Source organism: Cucumis sativus, chromosome 3, assembly GCF_000004075.3.
Source record: "Cucumis sativus cultivar 9930 chromosome 3, Cucumber_9930_V3, whole genome shotgun sequence".
In the NCBI taxonomy this organism is placed as follows: Eukaryota; Viridiplantae; Streptophyta; class Magnoliopsida; order Cucurbitales; family Cucurbitaceae; genus Cucumis; species Cucumis sativus.
The window spans coordinates 39,182,610-39,206,028 of record NC_026657.2 but is presented as its reverse complement, the minus strand read 5'-3'; the positions used below and the strand labels follow the sequence as shown (position 1 = coordinate 39,206,028).

General features: G+C 29.6%; 1 protein-coding gene, 1 long non-coding RNA gene and 1 pseudogene across 2 annotated transcripts; 2 read left to right on the top strand and 1 right to left on the bottom strand.

The window, feature by feature from the left end:
• Positions 1–14,598: 14,598 nt before the first annotated feature.
• Positions 14,599–18,651, top strand: LOC116402473 (annotated as a pseudogene).
• LOC116402923 lies at positions 18,652–19,143 on the top strand. The gene is made up of 3 exons (XR_004215609.1): positions 18,652–18,814; positions 18,925–19,020; positions 19,119–19,143. It is a non-coding gene; the product is annotated as an uncharacterized LOC116402923 (long non-coding RNA).
• A 682-nt stretch (positions 19,144–19,825) lies between these two features.
• LOC101207197 lies at positions 19,826–22,494 on the bottom strand. The gene is made up of 2 exons (XM_004149634.3): positions 20,211–22,494; positions 19,826–20,121 (listed from the first exon to the last, which is right to left on the bottom strand). The coding sequence occupies exon 1, from the start codon at positions 22,469–22,471 to the stop codon at positions 20,222–20,224; it is 2,250 nt and encodes a 749-aa protein (XP_004149682.3). The 5' UTR covers positions 22,472–22,494; the 3' UTR covers positions 19,826–20,121; positions 20,211–20,221.
• Positions 22,495–23,419: the final 925 nt, after the last annotated feature.

The following is a 23,419-nucleotide window of genomic DNA, read 5'->3' as shown; positions in this document are numbered from 1 at the left end:
CATATATTATCAATAAAGTCGTAACTCCCATCAACGCTACATGTTAATGTATTCGTGTGGAAAAATTAATTTATCAAATCAGTCATAATAACTAGGCGGCGTTTACGAATATTAGTTGATCAATTCGTACTCCAAATATATCTTCACACTATATATATTTCCACTAATGATACGAATAATCGACTCGTCAAACTTACGACTGAAAAAAAAAGTTCACGAAACGTTAACATATAAGTTAATACGATTGATTCTTGATTTTATTATGCTAAGGCAAAAGAGTGGGAAATAATATACAATATCCAATGAACTTGGACCAATTACCTTAAGTGGAAGTAACGGTTAGGTTTACAAACGCCCTTTTCCTCTGTCTTCTCCCGTAGAAAGGCCACCAAAAGAAATGGCCTCTCTCTCATAAACAACTTTTTTTTTTGTTTCCCTTTACGTTGGGTTGTTTCATTTATTCTTTTTAAATATTTTATTATATTATTATCATCATTATCATTATAGAAAAACAAAGTTATCATTTGAGAAAATATATATATTTTTCTATGGAGTTATTTCCTAATCAACCTAAAAGTTTAAGTTAATATATAAATTATCGTAAAAATTAATTACATCAATAGTATAATTGTTGATATTGATTCATTTATAGGTTTGAAAATTCGTAGAAGAACCAAACAAGTGAAAATAAATATTTATAGTTGAGGAATAAGTGATATAATTAAAGAGTTAGTAAACATAAGATAATAATTAATATTCTATGCTATCATACTATGTCAAATAACTAATTGATGGAAAAACTTTTTAATATGGTGTATAAAAAGAATAGGTCGCTAGTTTAAACTCCACTTGTTGTGTTTTTTTACAAATTTTTAGATAATAACCCTTGAGTGAATTAATGAAATGTGAGATTATTGAATTTAATTAAAATTTACCTTAAATTATCGGTTTAAGGTTTTAAATCAATTAATGATTTAACAAATTCAGTTCAACTAAGATCGATATCTTTAAGACCAAGAGATACATGGTTCAAATTTTTCACACATTCAATTTATATTAAACAAAAAAAAACCAATTTAAACAATCACCATTGCGTGATATTTTTAGTGAAATCCAATATAAATTACCTTAGACCCTCTATTCTAATATCATGTCAAGCTACACTAATCAACCTAAAAACTTAAACACTTTTAATGGATATTTTTTTTAAAAGAAGGTAAAAAAATAGAAAAATGGTAAAAAATAAAATATTTGATCAAATATTTACACATCATACAAAAATATCGTCTAATAAATTTTGTCTATGAGTAATCTTTTTATATAAAATATAAATAGTTTGAAAAATCTAAAAAGTATAAATATTAATTGGAGTTATATATATATATATATATATATTAATTTTTCCCTCCATGTAGATAAATTGATAGGTCACATGGATGTGTATATGCCAATTATATTGCTATATACTGTGGATGATACGTTGTCTTTCCATAGCTATGGGAGTTTGTGAAAGTGAAAGTGAAAAACCATCTAATTTGATATCAAACTTGAAGTCATTCATTTCATGTGTCTCAACATTTATTAAAATTATTATAGATAATGTTGGCATTAATAATTGAGTTCTCATTTTTGTGTGGAGAAAGTAGTTTGGTATATTTTAGTTTCATATTTCTTTCTTTTTCTTAAAAAGTACTTTTACATGTGAATCATATCATTCAATTAATTGTGTATTGACATGTAATTTTTTTTTGGGAAACAAGAGTTTCTTAAAATAAAATTACTCCTCCTATAAAAAAAATACTATCGTATTTGATTTTTTATATTGATGGGTTGAAACTTTTATCACTGCGTAACTGTTGTATCATAAATATAGATTAATTGATAATTAGAGATGTCAAGACAAATATGACACAACTAACACATTGTTCGTGTTAGAGAAATATTAGGGTGCATTCTTTGATATCGCTCATCTTTATGCATTTTTTCTTCACCAGTCATATAAAAAAATATTTAAAAAAATTAAAAAAGAAAAATCGTGGAAACAATAAGTTATGATTGAGCAATTTAATAGGTTGACACCTAAATGTTTTTTCATTAATTGATAATAGGTGTGATTTTAGTCGGTAAACATAGCTATATTTATTTATGGTTTAAAATACCAAGAAGGAACATTTTGAATTATTATTTCAATTTGAATCAAGTTTTTAGAATTTGGTACGAAAACACATACGGTATGAAATAATACGATGACATTTTATGATTATTTGAAATCCTTTCTTTTCAAATATTCATTTTCAGACGTGTTATAATTCTACGTTTAAAAAACTAAGAGGACACAAACTCTTTATAAGATAAATAAGTTACTCATTTTATTATAAATTAATTTTTTTAAAAATATAAATAAGTTACTAATTTTATTATAAATTAATTTTTAAAAATGAAACATCGTGCTATCAAATATCGTATTAAAAATATAACGTAACTTCAAACCAACAATTCAATCAACTTTGTAGTATTTTAAAATTCTAACCAAAGTAAACCACATAGCCACCACCTAATCAAACTTTGGGATCAAAACAGAACCACCTAGCCAATTAACAATTTTTAAATACCCCATGATCAAAGGAGGAACTTGAACAATATGCTAAATGTATTATTAAAACTTACTAATATCTTATTTTATACATTATTGATTATTTTAAGATATTATTTGAAATAAAACATCACCTAAGAAATATAACGATGTTATTAAATATAAGTTAAAATATTATCGTACTCTCTATATTTTAAAATTGGTTCAATTTTAACGTATAATTTTAGTTAATGAACTTTCAATCAATAATATTAAATTAAATTCTTACTAAAAAAGTTTTCATTATCATTTATTTTTTATTAGTATTTTTACTATAAATTTTAAAATTATTTTATTTGCATGAAAGTTATTACAATTGTTTAATCAATTTTTTTAAAAAATACTAAATTCGAGAGATAGTACAATAACTATGCACTCCCAAAAACAAAATTTAAACTACATGAACCTTAATGGTATTTTGATCGTGTAATTAAATGTATTTTGTTTGATACTATCATTATTACTTTACTATATAGTCTCAAGTTTGGAGCATAGAATGTGGTCAATCTTAGTGCATGAATTTGGATAAGTATTCCTTACATGGAAAGAAAAATGAGAGTTTTGATTTTTAGATATAAGTTGAGTAGCTTTTATAAACGTAACGTGTATAGTCGTTATCATCTACTAAAATTTGACATTTACATCTTGTTAAGACTTTAAACAAGTAATAGTGTCGATTTAAAACAATTTTCATAAATGTATTAATTTACATTATCTTTCGACTTTTGTTCAACAAACTTGAAAAATGGCTAGAAGTAACCCTTAGAAGTTTTTAACTTTCGAGATAATTAACATCTTTTTGCAAAATTGTTAAAATATAATTTTTCTTAGTCATTTCTAGTCAATGTATCGACTTTAAGATTCAAATAGAAATTTAACTATTTTTATCATGTTCAAATAATTGATTTTTTGAACATTCTCAGTACAATATCGGCCAAGACGAAGATCGAAATTCATACGAAATTTTTCAAAACATAAACCAAGGAAGCGATACAATTGAATTGATTTTAATTGAAAACCCACTAATAAGAGTGTGTGAAATTAAAAAAAAAAAAGAAAAAGAGAAAGAATAATTTTAAAAACAAAAAATCAAACCATGTTAGGTTTGATATGGACTTAGATTCATGTAAGCTATACAATTAATTCTCAAAACTTTTATAGTTTTTTCATTATTAATTTTAGGAGAGACCAAACTTTTATAGTTTGATACATGTGTGTGGGTAAAACCTAATATGTAATTAATTGGATCCCAACTTCCTTTTAATTTTATTTAATCATTATTCGGATATTTTAATTTTATGTTATTAAAATTAAACTTATGAATACCGTTTTTACATTATTATTATCTAAAATTATGTTATATTTTGTAGTAGTGCATTTAAGATTTTATTGTTGTTCTCATATTTTATTTAAAAGAGTAAAATTTATTTTTATGATAAATTTTTATACGTCAGGCCTAAGTTAATTTTTGCGATCGTGGTTTGTAGATAATCATGAGATATATATATATATATATTTTGGACACATGTGTAGACACAAACCCACAAAATAAAAGAATTAAGACTAAAATTGTAAGATATAGTTGAAATGTTATCCAAATTAGTTCACAGCTATTGTTAATTATCTCCAAACGTTGACAAAGGTATAGTTTGTAATTTTAAAATTAGAATCACTTATTAGTTGTTTCAAAAGTGATTCTATTCTCAACCACAAACCAATGATTTTGAATGAAAAAGGAAAAAAAGTCCAAAAGACTTTGAGAATTAATATAAAATTCAATCCACTCGATGCTTTAAACAAGATGTAATTAAGGTTATTGAATGGTTGATTTAAATATAAGTTTTTTGTTTTGATTTTTTTTTTTATCTTTAATGAAAATGCATTAGGCCTAACTCTAACTAGTCCATAATTCTTTTATTAAATAAATAAATATATATAGAATCGAGGCTTACACGGTAATTAAGAGTAAAGACTCATGTAAATGACTACGAATTTAGTTTAGATCTAAAGTCCCGTCAACTTTATATTTTTAAAGTAGTAGAAATAATATTAATACTAGTAGGTGAAACTGTCATTTAGCTCATCTATAAATTTTAGCGGTGTTTAGAGTACCTTTTAAAATGTTTAAATTTGAAAAAAAAATATTTATTTTTTTGAGGTGTTTGATAACTTTTCAAAATGTATTTTTTAAATATGTGATTAAAAAATAATATATTTTAAAGAAAACGCTCGTAATTTATTTTTGTGAAAATAAGTTTTTAAACAAAATTATATGCATATAAACACTTCTAAAAAGATATAACCAAATAGGTAAGTATTTAAATTTTAAGCACATTTTAGAGAATATGTATTCTCGAAATTAAACAATTTTTTTCATGTTTAAGCCTCACTTTTTTCTCTTTTTTTTTTCAACAAATATTTTCTAGATCTGCCACTTGATGAAACTAGACATTTTTTATTCAACAAAATAATACGATTTGCTACACTATATTTATTTTAAAAATTGCTTTTGATAACAGAATTGTACAAGATTGACAACCAGTATGATTTCTTCTTCTCCTTTTTTTTTTTATAAATTACTTTCTACCTTTAGGGTTTTGTTTTTAATTAATTGCTTTCATGACATTTCACATAATCATATATTTTCAATAAATAAAAACACTTTAAACAAAATTACGAGAAACTCTTTTAACTATTTAAAATCAATTGAATATGTCAAATCATATTTCTTAATTTTTTTAAAAGATAACATATGACGTAATACTAAAAATAAATAAAATAACACGAGTGAAACCATAGTTCAAATATGAGCTAATTAATAAATCATATTCTAAAAGTTCACGTTAATCTATGTAAACCATCTCCGTTAAAATTTGAAAAGCGATACACAAAGTATAGATAATTTAGAATTATTCTAATATTTAAATGTTAAATTAAAAATCATATTAAATTGAAAACATAATTTTTAATTCATAGATTCTATTTGTAAAAAAAAAAATGAAAAGATCTCCTTAATTAAAATAACATTTAAATGGATGACTTTGATTACTCATAATTAATATAAAAGAATTAAGCACTTTCTAGGTTCCACACATATTCCATTTTATCTAAATAATAATAAAAAACAAGTATTAAAAAAAGTAAAAGTGGGTATAGGTTTTTTTTAAAAAAGTTAAAATAATAGAAAAGTGGAAGAGTAGCTAGCTAATAGGCTTCCATATGAAGAAAAGTGAAAGATTTTGATTTGAGGACATCAAAAGACTCAAATCATATTATTTAAATTCAACCATATAATATAATATAACACATTACAATATTAATATTGTACTGTCAACTGTTGCTTAAGCTACAGTCCATTCCTTGTCTCTTTCCAAATTAAGTATATATATATATATCTTTCAATTTATATTATAAAGTTTTGGAAAACATTAGACTGATAAATATGCTATTCTGTCCTCCTTTGCATCTTCACATCATGTGCTCTCAATACTTTCACTTTCCATTTTTTCTCACATATTCTTTAAAAAATAATTAATTTTACTATAATTATATATTTATCATTTTTGTCTTTCATGTTATGTTATATATATATTGTTGTTTTCTTTATTCCCTTGTGAGTTAGTGATATTTTTAGTATAAAGTATGTACTATATTCATATAACGTCGTGATCGGTTGTAGATGAAAAAAATGAATGAATCGAAATCACATCTTAATGAAAGAAATTATGATGACATGAAAATAAGATTTAAAAAAAATTCAAAGTTAGTATTTATACTAATAACGTGCATATTTCTTTTCGATTACTCGATTATATGAGTTTTAAAGTTAAGCGTGTTTAGTTCGAAACAATTCTATGTCAGTGATTGGAATTTCGAATCTTAGGTTTGGGGCGTTACAAATCATTTGTTATGTTTAAATATAATAAATACAAAAAGACACACTTTAGAGTGATTTTGAAATGGTTATTAGTGATTTTTTTTGTCATATTTGAAATAATTCATAAACATAAATACACTTTTCATGATATTGAATTTGCTTTTGAATGATTAAAAGCATTTTACGAGTGGTTTTAGTTATTTTAGAATCTCTATAAAACTTGTTTTGAATCGAAACGTAAGTATGAATTGTTTTCCGTTCTAAATTAAGAAGATATAAAGTATATATATGTTTTAAATTACGTGTACAAGGCTTGTATGAGTCAGATAATCAAACTTGAAGGTTTAGAAAACAAAAAGGGAAATAAACATGAACGCTCATTCACGCAAAGACAAATATATAGAATATAAATCCCTCAATTGTTATTCCTTTTTTAGCGTACGTAATATTTTTCTTTTCTTGTTATCTTTTAACTTTTATTGTTTGATTTTAGTCATGTTTGTTTTAGTTATATAACTTCATTAGATTATTATCATAAAAAAATATATATATAGAAAAACTGACAAAAAAAATATTTACACTTTACACAAAATTTGCAAGTTATAAATATTTATTTTTTAGTAGTTTTTCTACAAAGCAATGATAGTTTGCTCTTTTAATATATATAAAAAACTCCTAAAATATAGTGTAATTATAATCGAGGTTTATTTTATGAATGTTAATTAAGGATATGCAACATTTTAAATAAATTGTAAATATATCAAAATTATCGTCAATAGATTTGTTCGATGATAGACTCGTATAGTCAATAAGTGATAGATCCATATTTAGAATATGATTTATCAGGGATAAACGTCTATCATTTATAAAATTTGACAAATTTTGCTATATTTATGAATTTGTTAAAATATTGCTAAATACTTAATTAATTTGAATCTAATAGCTAAATTTGCCGCTACCCCTAAAATATATCTATTTTATGTCATTTTAGTCTTCCACATTGATATTTTGAAGTATTTTTAAAAATAGTAAAATAAATTAAAATATTTAGAAGCTGTAGTAAAATTATGAATTTTATCAATGATAAAAACTGAATGATTTCTATCACTGTCTGTCAATTCCACTAATAAGAAATATATATCTATTATTGATAAAGCCTAACAATTTTACTATATATTATAAATATTTTATCAAAATTTCTATTTTTAAATATTATCTTTATGTTTTCATAATAAAATTATTTTAATTGTTGAAATAGTTAGAGTAGAATTTCAAATTTTATTAAATAGACTTTGATAAATATTCAAAAACTGAATACTGCATTGGAAAACAAGCCATTGTTTATATCACACACACACATATATATAACCTAACATTAATATTGAATATTATATTAAAAATGAGCTAACATAAATGTGGAGAAGAATAAAAATATTTGAAAGTAATGAGGAGATAAGTATATAATTTATTAATTGGTTGATTAAATCATAAAGCAGCTGGAAAATGGCCCCCACTGATCTGAATTGTAATTGGACCAACAAATCATCCAATCACCAACCACACACATAAACTAAAAGAAAAAACAGTTATTACTATAAGAAAATTAGTGGGAATTTGAGTTGATGAAGATGATGCCATTTGATGTTGCCAAATTTATTCATTTTTGAAGTGCACAATCATAACCTATGAGAATCACATCAACAAAATCAGGATATACTTTTACTTTTTTTTAGTTGAAAAAAGAGAGATTTGTATATATATTGTTTGCGCTAGCTTAGATCTCATTCGTGTTCGGTATTGTTGAGATTAGTTTTGTTTTTGAATAAAAACCCTAAACTTTTGATTATCTCATTTCTCTCCATTTAATATCACTTTTTGTTAATGCGGTGTTAACAAGTAGTACGATCAAGGTTCTTATTTGAAGAATACTTTTGCTTCCTCTTCAAAGGTCATCGAATGATGCTATTTTTATACACTATTTATGTGACAATCATCCTTGTTACATGTTCCAAATGTCATATTATCTTTTTCAACGTTTCAGAGTGTATGGTGCTAGATTGAGCGTAGCTCGATTGTTTTTCGATTGATACATACTTATCGACTTGAAGTTGACTTAAATCCTGAGGCGTTGATTATTCCCTTTGTGGAGGCTTACTCTTCTATGTCTCACCCTAGTACTCATTTGGATTTGGGACATGTTCGTGGGTTTTGGATTTTGTCTTGGACAGCCCTTAACATATATAATTAAAGTACGTGATATATCCCTAAATATTTTTAGGTGTTTTTTCAAAACTAAATTTATGTATTTTCCTAAAGATAGTTTAGATTATTATTGGAGCGAAAAAATAGCTTTTATATTCTCGACAGAAAAATAATATTGCACGAAAAAATAATTATATATATATATATATATATATATTATAATAGACTTTAGTCTACACTCACGCAACCCATTATGATGATGTTTGGTAAAGCAACTTTTAGCTAGTCGTCTGTAGTCATATATTCAGGAATGTGCTATCTAATCCCAACTCTAATTACCTAAAATTGGACTGAAGTGGACGTAAGATTAGAGATTTTCTTTTGAGAAAACGAAAACATCCTAACCTCTTATAATTGCCTCTCCTTTTAACTCATATTTTCTTGTTAATTTTTTGAACACAACTAATTTTAAAACGTTATATTTTAGACCAAAGCATTCGGATTCTCCCAATCCCACGTTGTCGAACCAAGAAAAAGATTTATTTTATTTATAAACAAATTACCAAATCCCTAGATCATCATCATCACCATATTTGTAAATACTACTTTAAAAAAACTATCATTTAATTTATTGATAATATAGCATTCCCCGTAGAAAAAGGTTAAAGGAGTATTAAAGTAAATTCACGTGGGGCTATTTAGAGAGGTGGAGAAGCAATTACTCATGTTGATTTGTTTTGGGCAGACACAAACCTACATGTTGGTTGGAGAAAGTGATTTTAATTCAAATATTATATATACATATATCTATATATCTATCTATATATGTGTATATATTAGTAGACAAAGAGTTGGGTCCAATTTGACAAGTGTCATTGTAATGGCACTAATTAAGCCTTAATCTCATTTGTTGGGGGAGAAATAGTAAAATATAGTAAAATAGACCAAATATTTAGGACAAAATGAAGTGTGGTGGATTTTTTCATTTATTCAATTTTTTGTTATTTTTAAAAATAATTAACTAGAAGATACAACTCATAAACGTTTACTTTATGTGTTGTGAATCAAGAGGTTTTATGTACATATTCATTTATCATCAATTTGTACTTAGAAAATATGGATGAAGGTTTAAGTTTACTATACTTACATATAATAATTAGTGCTATTGATTTTAAGTTCACAAGTAAACTTAAACTATCGTTTTAGCGTGTAATTTACAAATTTGTTTGACTTTAATTCATGTGTTTTGAATGGTTTAATCTCAATTATAATTTTAGATCTAGTCATTTAAAGTTAATTATTATTGAACGTTCTAAAATGGTAATAAATGATAGTTTTCATCAAAAGATATAACATTAAATATGTCTTTAAATTTTATAATAAAACTCTTATAAATAATATATTTTTTTGAAAATAATAAAAAGCCTACAACAATCGAAATTAATTTTAAAATACGTTGGAGGTGAAATAACTAAAATTGGATAATAATTATATAAAAATGAGATTCAATTTACTTTCAACCATGGAAGTTATAATGCTATAACCAATTCTTTTTAACTTAATTATAATTGATACAACTTCCTCTCTAGTCTAAACAATATTTGAGTGTAAGACTTACTTCTAATTTGAGTATAAGAAGTAAAATTGGTTCAAGTTGAACCGTGTCTTGCGAGAAAAGTAAGAAGGCCTGCGAAGTAAGTGTTGTCTTTAGTTCTTAAATCACCAATTCAACTCAAAAGTTTAAATGATCGAGTTAAGGAAAAAATTAATACAATGTCCAACACTCCTATAAATTAAACACAAAAATGCTGTGATGTAATCTTCAATCATCAAATTCAACTCAAAAGTTTGAGTTGATAAGTGAAAATAAATTTAGTGTATTATCTAACCTTAATAAATACTATTCTTATAACAATATTTTATCATAAATTAATATCATAGACTAATTTTGATAGTTACTAAAAGTATGACTAATTTAGACATTTAAATTTATAAGGAAAAACTATTTTTTTAGTCTCGAAGTTTTGTATGAATATGTGTTTTTGGTCCTTAAGTTTTAAAAATAAACATTTTTAGTTCCCTAATTTATAACAATAGAACTATTTGATTCTTGAGTTTTCAAAACATACATTTTTAGTTTCGAATTTTAAAAATCAGGCTTATAAGGTCCTAAAAGCATTTTATGTTTGAATTAAAAAAAACATATGGTTTTTAAAATTTTAACAAATGGTTTGAAAGAGGATGTGATTTTTAAAAGTTATTTTTCTAATTTAAAATATTTTAAAATTATTTCAGAAGTCTTTTAAAGCTATTTTTAAAAAAACTCGATGACTAAAAAAATCCATTTTAAAAACTCAAAGATTAAATGATCTTATTCTTATAATTTAGAGACTAAAAGTACCTATTTTAAAACTCGTGAAACAAACGCATATATTCTTCAAAACTTAGGGATAGAAAGTTTTTCCAAAATATAAAAATAAAAATAGGATAAGGTACGATGGTATTAAAAGATGTTGGGAGTTAGGAAGAAGATCGTATTTTAAAAAATGGGTAATTGAAAAAGGTAAATAGAAAAAGGGAACGGATAGAATTATCATCTCTTCTTGGGCAGAGCAATTCCATTAAAAGAAAACAAATCATAAAATAATAATAATAATAACTAAGATTTTTTATTAAATAATCATTGGTTGAAAAGAAAAAGGGAAACAGAAAAGTATTGTTTTTAAAAAACGGAAAACGTTGAATGGCATCTGAATTTGAGAACAGCAGAACGTGCTCTACGTCCCCTCTTACCTTACCATACCATACCATTTGGTGATTAATATTGGAGAAAATCCTCCCAATTTTATTTTTAATTTAAAGATAAATTATTTTCTAATTTATCTATTTGTGTCAGCCGTTCATATCCCAAAAATTTATCGACATCAAGTTCTATAATTATTTCACAAATTATAGAAAATGTTGAAGAATAAACAAAAAAAAAAAAGTTGAAAAAACTAAAAGCTAGAAGTTGAAAAAAGTTTAAGAAGTAAAAAAAATTAAGTTGAAGTTGTTGAATAAGTTAATTAAGAAGGTAGAAGTTTAAAATTTTAAAAAGTAAAAAAATTAAGTTGAAGTTGCTCGATAAACTAGTCGCTTGAAAAAGAAAATTAATTTTATAGGTGATATTAAAACTTATGTTGAATGGTACTAACAAATAATCAGCCTAACCATTAAGCTGTCCACAAATATTAAAAATTATTTATATATATTATATAAAGACGATAAAGCACTCAAACTCCCTGGACCTATACTAAATCTGTCCAATTTTTAAGAGTTATTTTGTAAAATAACAATATAAATAAAATATTTATAATTTTATTAACAATAGACACAAATACACTTCTATTAATATGTATCATTGACATCGATAGACACGGATAGAAATGTACTTGTATCTATAAAAGTATATTATACAGATTTACTAAATCCGTAAATAATTTAAACAAATTCACCATGTTTTTTAGTTTCTGCCGACTCTTAAATAGTTTTTATAAGGTATAATTGACTATTTATGTAAACAATATGTTTTAAAGGGATGATAGTTTGTAAAAGCAAAATCAAAGTGGACGCAAAAGTCAAGTATTTGAGTGCCAAATCGCTTTCTTAAATGATAATAATAGTAATATAAACAGTGTCATATCGCCTGATAATTCAAGCTATGTTTCTTCTTTATTCGAATAAAAGCGCTTCCCGTGTTTAGAAACTTGAGGAATCCAAAACCTCCAAATCAAAATCAACACCATTCTTAACCATTTTTTTTTTCATTTTCTATTTTTCTAAATAATTAAAAATAATCTTAAAACATTTTTAAAAATAGTAAAATAAATTACAATATTAGTAAAATTTTGAATTTTATCAACAATAGTTACGGAGTAAAATTTTGAATCTTATCAATAATAGATATAAGTATATCTGTATATATCAATGTCTATTATTAATAGAACTTCAAATTTTTTGCTATATGTTGAAATATTTGGTCAAATGTGCTGTTTTTTTTTACAGTTTCCCAATAAACTACTAATAATTAACAAATACTTGGTTTTGATTTGATTTGTCATAGATGGACTAATCTGCCGGTTTTGTTTCACGAGTATATATGTAATATGGGATATGAATGCATAGGTTGCATATGTTTGTGATAATTAATGTTAGTGTTTATATGAATAAGATAATTGATACCTGCTAGTCAGATGAGTTTGGTTTAGTGGTATAAACACGACTTGTATTTTAAATGGTCGGATGTTTGATTTCCATCGAGTATTTGTTCTAAAAAAAAGAGTTAAAGGATTAAAACAAAGATTTTAAAACACTAAACGTGGAAATATTTTTACCATGTTAGATTTATCATGCACAAATGCAACAATTTTACTAAACAAACATCAATTTACAACTTCAAAAGTTTGAGACTCAAATAAACATTCCTTAACCAAATTAATAAATCTCTAGAATGTTTAAATTTAGAAGATAAATTTTCAATTTATATTCTTATATTATGAGATTTATACCAATTTAAATCATGAATTAATAATTGTATCAATTTAATCAATTAACGGTGAGGGTTGTATCAATTTAACTATTAACTTATATAAATGAAATATTATATTAATAGATGTATATATAAAAGATGAAAGTTTAAAGTTTAAGCTAATAAAACTATTAGCTTGAGATTTAATTGATACTATCCAATAGTTTATATTTTAAAATGATGCAATAATTAGCTTAGAGAGTTTAAATCGATATAGGTCCAAAATTTATAAGTACAAGTTGATATCTACTTCAACCATAAATTGATACTTATAATTTTTTAAAAAATTTATCGATTTTCAAAAAACAACAAAATATTCAAACTATTTATAAAACATATCAAAAGCCATTTGATCCTTAAAATTTATGATAATTTTAGAAATAATAATGAAGTATATAACAACATTTTTTAAAAATTCAAATATTACAAGATTTAGACTAATAAGCCCTTATAGTCTATTTGTTATCAATCGAGCGATAGATTTTACAAATTTTTTTTAAAATATTAATATATCTTTAACTATTTTAAATATAATTGATAATTTATAATTATGTCTCCTAAACCTAATTATTATTTTTCTATATTTTAAAAATAGTTTATTTATTTCTATCTATAATAATTTGAAGTAAATTGTTGAGGAATATGACAAATTTTTGAGTGGTACGTTTACATAATTAGTAAAAGGTAAAATATTAAAAAGAAAAAGAAGAAACCGCGAATCGGAAAGCAGAGTTCAGATCTGTTGGGATGGGGAGTTAAATGCTACGTGTCGTAAGGAGCGTTGAGCTCAATCTTACGTGTTCTTTAACAACGCAAGGCGTGCATGTACGCCCCCGGTTTTCCCTATTTCCACCACTCTTTTTTATTTCATTACATTACATATAATATTACAAAATTACGTTTCTTTTGTATTTCATTATTATTCATTCCCTTCATTCTCATTTCGGGGAATTGACAAAAATAGGCCAAAAATGGGGTAGAAATAGAGTTTTAGGATTGATTGTAGAAAAGTTGAGATTTAGGATAAATTGGAGGTGAAATGACGAAAATACCCTCTTTTATTTTCCTTCCTCTTTTCTTCTTTTTCCTTTTCTTCAACCCGAAGACAGAAGGCCGTTCAAAAGAAAAACGTAAACTCGCATTTGAACTCTCCCGCGTCTGCAGTTACCCTCTTCAACTCTCTCCCGCCTCCGGTGAACGTTTTTCTCTTCCGTCCATTTCTTCTCCACTTCCATCCATTTCTTCTTCACGACTCTCCGCTATATTTTCCGATTTCAACTTGTTCACCGAACGTCTCCATTTCTTCTGCACGGGTCTCCATTTCGACTTCATCTCGCTCCGGCGGACGCTTCTCCACTTCCATCCATTTCGATTTCAGGTTTGTTTTCACCGGACCTCTCCATTTCTTATCCACTCCTCTACATTGGCAGTGCCGTATCCATCATCTTTGAAGTCAAGTGAGTAATAAAATCTCAGTTTTTTTTTTAGAGTTAGTCTGTTGTAGCTTATTTATTATTACAGTATTCCATCTTGTTTGTTTAAGTTGTCTGTTAAGATGTGAGTTTTTTGTTTTTGGCACATTTTGGAGAAGAAATGCATGTCATATGCACACAGACATAGAGAACCGTGGGAGCCATTCTGTTTTTAGGAAGAAAAACCATTTCCTTTGCAATGTACTGTAATAATAGAAAAACCATACCTTGGAGTTTAGAACTTGAATTCGAACATATATTTGGTATCCCATATAAACTCTGCAAAGTTACCAGTACAATAGATATGTGCTAAACATGCATTCTAAATATTGTATTCTAAAGACATTATCATAAGCTGCATTGTTGAAAGACCATTTCCTTTGCCTTGAAGTTTTCCATCATCTCTCACCTATCAGCACCTATCTCTCACCTTCCAAAATTTTGAGTAGAAGTCCCAATATAAGAGTGTTAACTTCCTAAACCGTTTAGAATGCATGTTTAGCTAGTCTACTAGGTGTTAAGGCTTATAGGGTTAGCAATTGTATTAGACTTAGCAACTTTGCCTTGAAGTTTTCCATCATCTCTCACCTATCAGCACCTATCTCTCACCTTCCAAAATTTTGAGTAGAAGTCCCAATATAAGAGTGTAAACTTCCTAAACCGTTTAGAATGCATGTTTAGCTAGTCTACTAGGTGTTAAGGCTATAGGGTTAGCAATTGTATTAGACTTAGCAACTTTGCCTTGAAGTTTTCCATCATCTCTCACCTATCAGCACCTATCTCTCACCTTCCAAAATTTTGAGTAGAAGTCCCAATATAAGAGTGTAAACTTCCTAAACGGTTTAGAATGCATGTTTAGCTAGTCTACTAGGTGTTAAGGCTATAGGGTTAGCAATTGTATTAGACTTAGCAACTTTGCCTTGAAGTTTTCCATCATCTCTCACCTATCAGCACCTATCTCTCACCTTCCAAAATTTTGAGTAGAAGTCCCAATATAAGAGTGTAAACTTCCTAAACGGTTTAGAATGCATGTTTAGCTAGTCTACTAGGTGTTAAGGCTATAGGGTTAGCAATTGTATTAGACTTAGCAACTTTGCCTTGAAGTTTTCCATCATCTCTCACCTATCAGCACCTATCTCTCACCTTCCAAAATTTTGAGTAGAAGTCCCAATATAAGAGTGTTAACTTCCTAAACCGTTTAGAATGCATGTTTAGCTAGTCTTCTAGGTGTTAAGGCTATAGGGTTAGCAATTGTATTAGACTTAGCAACTTTGCCTTGAAGTTTTCCATCATCTCTCACCTATCAGCACCTATCTCTCACCTTCCAAAATTTTGAGTAGAAGTCCCAATATAAGAGTGTAAACTTCCTAAACGGTTTAGAATGCATGTTTAGCTAGTCTACTAGGTGTTAAGGCTATAGGGTTAGCAATTGTATTAGACTTAGCAACTTTGCCTTGAAGTTTTCCATCATCTCTCACCTATCAGCACCTATCTCTCACCTTCCAAAATTTTGAGTAGAAGTCCCAATATAAGAGTGTAAACTTCCTAAACGGTTTAGAATGCATGTTTAGCTAGTCTACTAGGTGTTAAGGCTATAGGGTTAGCAATTGTATTAGACTTAGCAACTTTGCCTTGAAGTTTTCCATCATCTCTCACCTATCAGCACCTATCTCTCACCTTCCAAAATTTTGAGTAGAAGTCCCAATATAAGAGTGTAAACTTCCTAAACGGTTTAGAATGCATGTTTAGCTAGTCTACTAGGTGTTAAGGCTATAGGGTTAGCAATTGTATTAGACTTAGCAACTTTGCCTTGAAGTTTTCCATCATCTCTCACCTATCAGCACCTATCTCTCACCTTCCAAAATTTTGAGTAGAAGTCCCAAGATGCTAGTGCATCCATGTTAAGTAAGTCTCTTATGCAATTATATTTAATTAGTTTTTTTTTTTATGCAGGTCTCAGTATGGCTTCGACATCAACTAACGGTCCCATGTACAAGATTGACCCTGCTCATCATTTTCAGTCTATAGTAAGTAGTTTAGCACATTTAGAAAACAGTACACGTACAATAAAGGCTAAATTGAAACCGGATCAATTAACCTTATTTAGAAATACAAAGTTCGGCCACTTTTTGGATCTGAATATAATCTTTAATGGGCCGCTCATCCACTACTTATTGTTAAGAGAGGTGGAAGATGAAAGGGTTGATCACATAAGTTTCAAGATAGGAGAAGTCGTGTGCAGTTTTGGAAGGAGAGAATTTAATATGATGACGGGTCTATGGAGTTCTCAACCAGAGCCTATTGATTTGGTTGGGAATAGTAGGTTGTTGGAGAAGTTCTTCGAACAAAAAAAAGTGTATTTATATAAGTGACTTAGAGGACACATTTGTGGAATACGAGGGGGATGACGATGACGATGACATAGTTAAATTAGCTCTAGTTTACTTTATAGAGATGTCATTGTTAGGAAAAGATAGGCGGACGAAAGTGGACCGAACTTTATTTAGGATTGCAGATGATTGGACCACATTTAACAATTACGATTGGGGAGGGTTGGTTTTTGGACGTACACTTTCTGCCTTAAAACGAGCCTTGGACATGCAACATGCCAAGGGAAAGAATAAATCAACTAAGACAAAATATACTGTCATGGGATTTCCGCAGGCGTTACAGGTATGTTACTTTACTTCCTATGCACATATTTATATATACATATATCTTGGGACACTTGCTAAACTTGTTTTGTTGAACATGGAATAGGTTTGGGCATATGAGTCTATACCAACCATCACTGAATGTGGTGTACATAAAGTAAGCAACGATGCAATACCACGAATGCTGAGGTGGGTGTGCGAACTATCGCCGAAGTCTCATGTCCTACAGAGGCAGGTGTTTGACTCACCAATGGTAAGTATCAACAAACAGTAACTTACCGAATGCATGACTTTGTTCCTTTATGTTTTGACTAACTAACTACATTTCCACTTTGTAGTTCTTAATTAACGTGGTAATTGAGATGATGCCTGAAGAGGAGGAGCATCTAAGAATGTCTTCAGGGGAACTTGTTGAGAAAACTCATCCATATAACACCGTTTCTGAGAAGAATGGTGATTCAAAACGACCAGGAGAAGCTAGTAATGATGACAATGACTGCAAAAAGAGTAAGAAAAAGAAGAAGTGGAAGTCTAAGATGAAAGAAGTTGTTCGAAAACTCAAATATCGAGTAGCGGTTCTCGAGAATGAACGTGAAAGCCTAAAATCAATGCTGTCGACTATATTGAAACACCTTGAAGTTCAAAAAAAGGTTAGGAATCAAAGTTTGTTTAACATTTTCAAAGTTTGTTTAACGTTACCAATACATTTTGACATTTCCAAAGGGTGAAGAAGGAGACTGCACGGGAGTTGAAGGTCATGATGCCCAGACCGAAGATGTTGACACACCCGGTACACCTTCTTGGTTGAGGATGCCCAAGGAGGATGACACAAGTGATGGGGTGAAACATGTTGAACGTCAAAAGCAGGTTAGGAATCAAAGTTCTGTAGTGGGGTGAAAATCATCCTTACTAATGCTTTATCCTTAGTAATGCATTTTGACCTTCCATAGGGTGTCGAAGCAAACCGCACGGAGGATGACACAATGGATGAGTTGGATAAGAAGGTTCATATTCATTCGGAGGAGCCAGTAGACGTCGTTGACGATTTGAACGAGGAAATTGGAGTAAAAAGTCTTACTTATTTTGATTCAGACGTCATGGAAATAGAACCATTATCCACTGAACGACCACATGTTCGGCCCGCACGTAGCAAGCGTGCAAGTGTATACTTGTCAACCCCCTTCACAGCTTTAGATAAACGGACTACAAAATCAATCACCACCACCTCTCAGTCTCAACCATCCGCTCATGATCCTATGCACAAAATACCTGACGCCCATTTAGATCGACTCAGAGCTTGGATCACAGACAAGCGTACGAAAGATGAGGTGCGTGAAACTTTTCACGGGAAAAAAATCGAAGGAGTTTTTCAGAGACTTGTTCATGTGTCGTCGGTGGTTGGCGGATGAGGTTAGAACTTTTCTCATTATTTCTTATTTACAGTTTTAGAGCACTTAGTACCTTCAAGAAGTTGGTTTGATCGCATAACCGAATTAAATGCTTTATTTTGTTTCTATTAGCATTTGGATGCACTGTTTCTTCTCATTCGCTTCAACATTAAGACAGCCATGATACCTACTGCTCAAAACTTCACAACTGTAGACACACTATTCATGGTTTGTACTCGCAACCATACTTTATGTACTGAGTTTGCTTTTGATATTTGTCTTATTGTCTCATTGTATACATGCATGTGTGTTTTTTTTCCTTCCAGCGACTATTAGTTGCGAAGTGGCCTGCTGAATACCAAGAATGTATTAAAGAGAATCGACCATTTCACTGGAAGGAGGAGTATCGGTTGGTTGACTATGTTGTCGGATCAAAACAAGACTGTCAAGATCCTTGGGTGAATGTTGATTACATTTACTCTCCATTCAATATCCATGGCAATCATTGGATTCTATTATGCTTGGACTTGGTACGTTGTCCAGTTAAGGTATGGGATTCGCTTCCGTCGCTGACGAGTGCCGAAGATATGAGAAGCATATTAGAGCCAATTCAAGAGATGGTGCCAAATTTGCTCGATGCTACTGGATTCTTTGTTAGGAGAGGCGGATCATCAACACACAAGGAACCTTGGCCACTTGTCATTGTCGACTCCATTCCACTTCAACGCAACAATAGTGATTGTGGTGTATTTACAATTAAGTATTTCGAATATGAAGCTTCTGGTTTAGATGTAGCTACATTATGTCAAGAAAACATGTCATATTTTAGAAAACAATTGGCATTTCAATTATGGACCAACAATCCCATGTATTGACTTTCAGTTTCAACTTTTGAAGGAATTGTATATGTTACTACTGCACACTTTAAGTAATCAGCAAGAGGCTTCAAATGCAGCAAGGGCTGAACCTTTAAGTAATCAGCAAGGGCTGAACCTTGTAAAAACTAACAGAGGCTGAACCTTGAAGATGAATGTAAAAACTAAAAGTAATCAGCAAGATTTGCATCATTAATACTGCAGTAGCAAAAGGAGAGCATTTATTGAGTTCTAAAGCACACAATATTGTCATAATAGGATTTCAAGTCTTTCTCAAAAAGCTTGAAATGCCAAAGGAGTAAATATTCTATAAACAGTTCACTGTAGGATAAAAAAAAAAGAGAAGGAAAGTCTTGAAGTTGCAGAAGAAAAGTCTTCAACTTAGAATTGTCAGTGAGATGACTTTAGTGATCTTGCAAACAACACAGGACACAATTTTATAAGCATCTTCCACCTGCATTAAAAAAATGAACCTTTTTTACATCGTGATCATGCAAACAACGCAAGCACAAACCAAGCAAGTATAAAACTATTACTACGTACCAAGACGGGTACTAATCTTGTATGCTCGACTTCTGGATGTATGAAATTGGATTGGTACACGTTAATCTATTGTGGCCTGTTTCTTTACATCGACCACATTTATGCAATTTTGGTGCTTCACCGACACTTGGAATCCTCTTTTTCTTCGGTCGACCAACTCTTTTGACTACTTTCGGAGGTAAGACAGTCATATGTACATATTCTTCGGTTGTCTTCCATTCCGACTGATTCCCAACTGGGTAGACGGCCTCCGAATATGCTGCCAACAAACATTCATTAGTGTAATAGTTAGCACATAAGCTATAAACATTTATATTGCGATCCCGTGCAACAGCAATGGCATGTGCGCATGGTAGTTGCTCAGCTTGAAACTCCTTACAAGTGCACTCTTGAGTATGAAGATTTATGACCTCCTCTTTATCTAAATCTTTAACATGGAATTGGTAACAATCAATTGGGTTGACTTTCATTGTCAAAGCTCGTTCTTGTTTCTTTTGTAGAACTAACTCTGCCCATTTAGTCAATGTAGACGTCACTTTAATGCCTTCTTCTCGACGCTCCCAAAACCAACGTTGTAGCAAAGCTCGAACATGTTCAAGGAATGAAGCAATAGGCAAATCTCTAGGTTCTTTCAGTATAGAATTCATGGACTCTGCTATATTTGTTGTCATCATATTATATCGTCTTCCTGGACAGTGAAAACGAGACCAACGTGTTATTCCAACATCGTTTAAATATTTTCCTGAATCATTAGGAAATGCAAGAATACTTCTCCACGCTTCTGAGAACGTTGATTCACGGTATGTTCTAGATGCATTGTAAAACAAAGTAGCTATAGTGTCATTCTTGTATTTATCATTCAAATTTTGAGTCAAGTGTTGGACACAAAGTCCATGGAATGCGGAGGGAAAAACCGATGCAATACACTTAGAAAAACATGTTTTTCGATCTGTCACGAAGCCTAGATTAGGCACCTCTCCTATTGCACCTTTCAATTTCTCTAAGAACCACTGTATTGAAGCATCTGTTTCTCTGTCCACCACTCCAAAGGCAAGAGGATAAATTTGATTGTTACCATCCAAGCAAACAGCAACTATCAACTGACCCCGATATTTGTTCTTAAGGAATGTTCCATCCATGACTATAACCGGTCTAATGCAGTTTAAGAATCCTCGAACACATGGACCAACAGCCATAAAAAGATATTTGAAGAAACGATTATCTTCAAGTTCCATGTGAAATATTGTACCTACATTTGCAAGTTTGAGAGCTTCACCATATCTAAGCAATAGATTATATGACTCTTCAGGACACCCGCGCACTCGTTCATACGCATTTTCTCTAGCGCGCCATGCTTTTTCATAACTCATATTTATGCCATAGTCTTGCCTCATGTCTTCTATGATATCACGCGGTTTGTATAGACGACCGACTCCCTTGAACTTTGACTTTATTAATTCTCCAACAACCCAAGATTTTGCTTGCCTATGGTCACGATTCAAAACGTCAAGAGAACACGAATGAACTTTGACATACTTTTTAATCTTAAATATATTTGAATCCTTCAATCTCATCGCTCGCAGTCTCCAACCACACTTGTTGTCAATGCATCTAACAAAGAGAACCTCTTTTGTAGACTTTTTTACTACAAACTGAAAATTTTTTTTCATTGCCAAGACACTTAATCTCATTGACAAATCTTTTTTGGAAAAAAATATTTGTCCTACATCAAACTCCTCACTTGTAGAGCTTTCTTCGGACCAATCATTCATGTCTGTCTTCAACTTTTGGCTAGAAGAGCTGTAACGAACTTTAGATTTTCCTTTGCAATCTTTTGTAGGACCATCTCTATGTTGTGGGATGTCAAATGATTCACTATTCATCTCTACTGGCTCCCATGTAAAAGTCTCATCTTTCGAATCATATGACTCATATGATTCCCATATAGCCGAAGTGGTCCCTATCACGTTATCACACAAGCCAACTTCAACTTCACGAACATGGACTTCATTCTCATTTAATGTATCCATTACAATTGGAGGATGAGGGTTTAAGTTATGAGCTTGGTTGCTGCCAGATACTGAATTGTAATCTTTGCTTAACACTTTTTTGCTTTGATTACTTTTAGGCTCAAATGAGACGTATAAAGGGACCTTTAATGGATTTTCACTAAGAAGATAAAACTTCAAATCACGGTCATTGCTTAACTCAAATGTAGGAGCTTCGTGTTCCACTTTTATCTCATATATGCATCTTATCATTACGTCGAACTTTGAAGGGTCAACTTCTGAAGGGTCATATAATTCTGCCTGTAAATCTTTATGTGTTATTTCTTTACTGACAACGATGCCTTTTAACATGCCTCCTTCGTATTTTCTTCGCCTCTCATCCCACATACCACCGTAACGCACTAACATGGGAATATGTGACATCCTTAAACCACCTTATACTTTTCAATTGCTGCAAAAAATGATTTGAAGTTAGCATTTGACATATCACATAAACAAAGTTTATTAAAAAACAGTAGGTAAATACTAAATAAAACGTGCATAGTCACACCCTACATGTTTACGATCTTGACAGCTACAAAATGTTTAGGATATTGCGAGATACAAAAAACAATAGCTAAAAGTCACCCTAAATCAATTCATTTCAGATTAAACATTTCAATTTAAGAACCTGCAAGATGTCTGCGAGATGTTTGCGAGATGTCTACCAGATGTTTGCGAGATAAAATAATAATAATGATAAATTGCTAACATCATTTGAAACATCTATAAAGCAACCTTAAATCAACCCTAAATCAACTTGAAACAATAAAAAATAATATTTGATTTATACATTTAAGATGCAAAAATATATATACATATAACACAACACAATTCAGATTCGGATTTAAAAATTAAAACAAACCACAATGCGTGAGATGTTCGCCGGAGTAGATGATGAACGACACCGGAGTAAAGCGGAAAGTTGACAAACTTTTGAGAGAGGAGAAGAATCGCAAATGAGTTTTTCTTTTTTCTTTTTCCTTTACATAATCTATGAGAAGGAGGAGAAATGCTTCTTTTTTCTTTACGTAATCTATGAGACTGCAAGAGAAGGATTCTTCTTTTTTTTTCCCTTTACGTAATCTATGAGGAGAGGAGAAGAAGGCTGCGTTCGCAATTCTGTTTTTTTTCTTCAGGTGAATGACATTGAAGAGAGAG

Excerpts from the sequence above, each read along its gene's own strand:
- LOC101207197 (XM_004149634.3), bottom strand. The coding sequence starts at position 22,471 with ATGATAAGATGCATATATGAGATAAAAGTGGAACACGAAGCTCCTACA.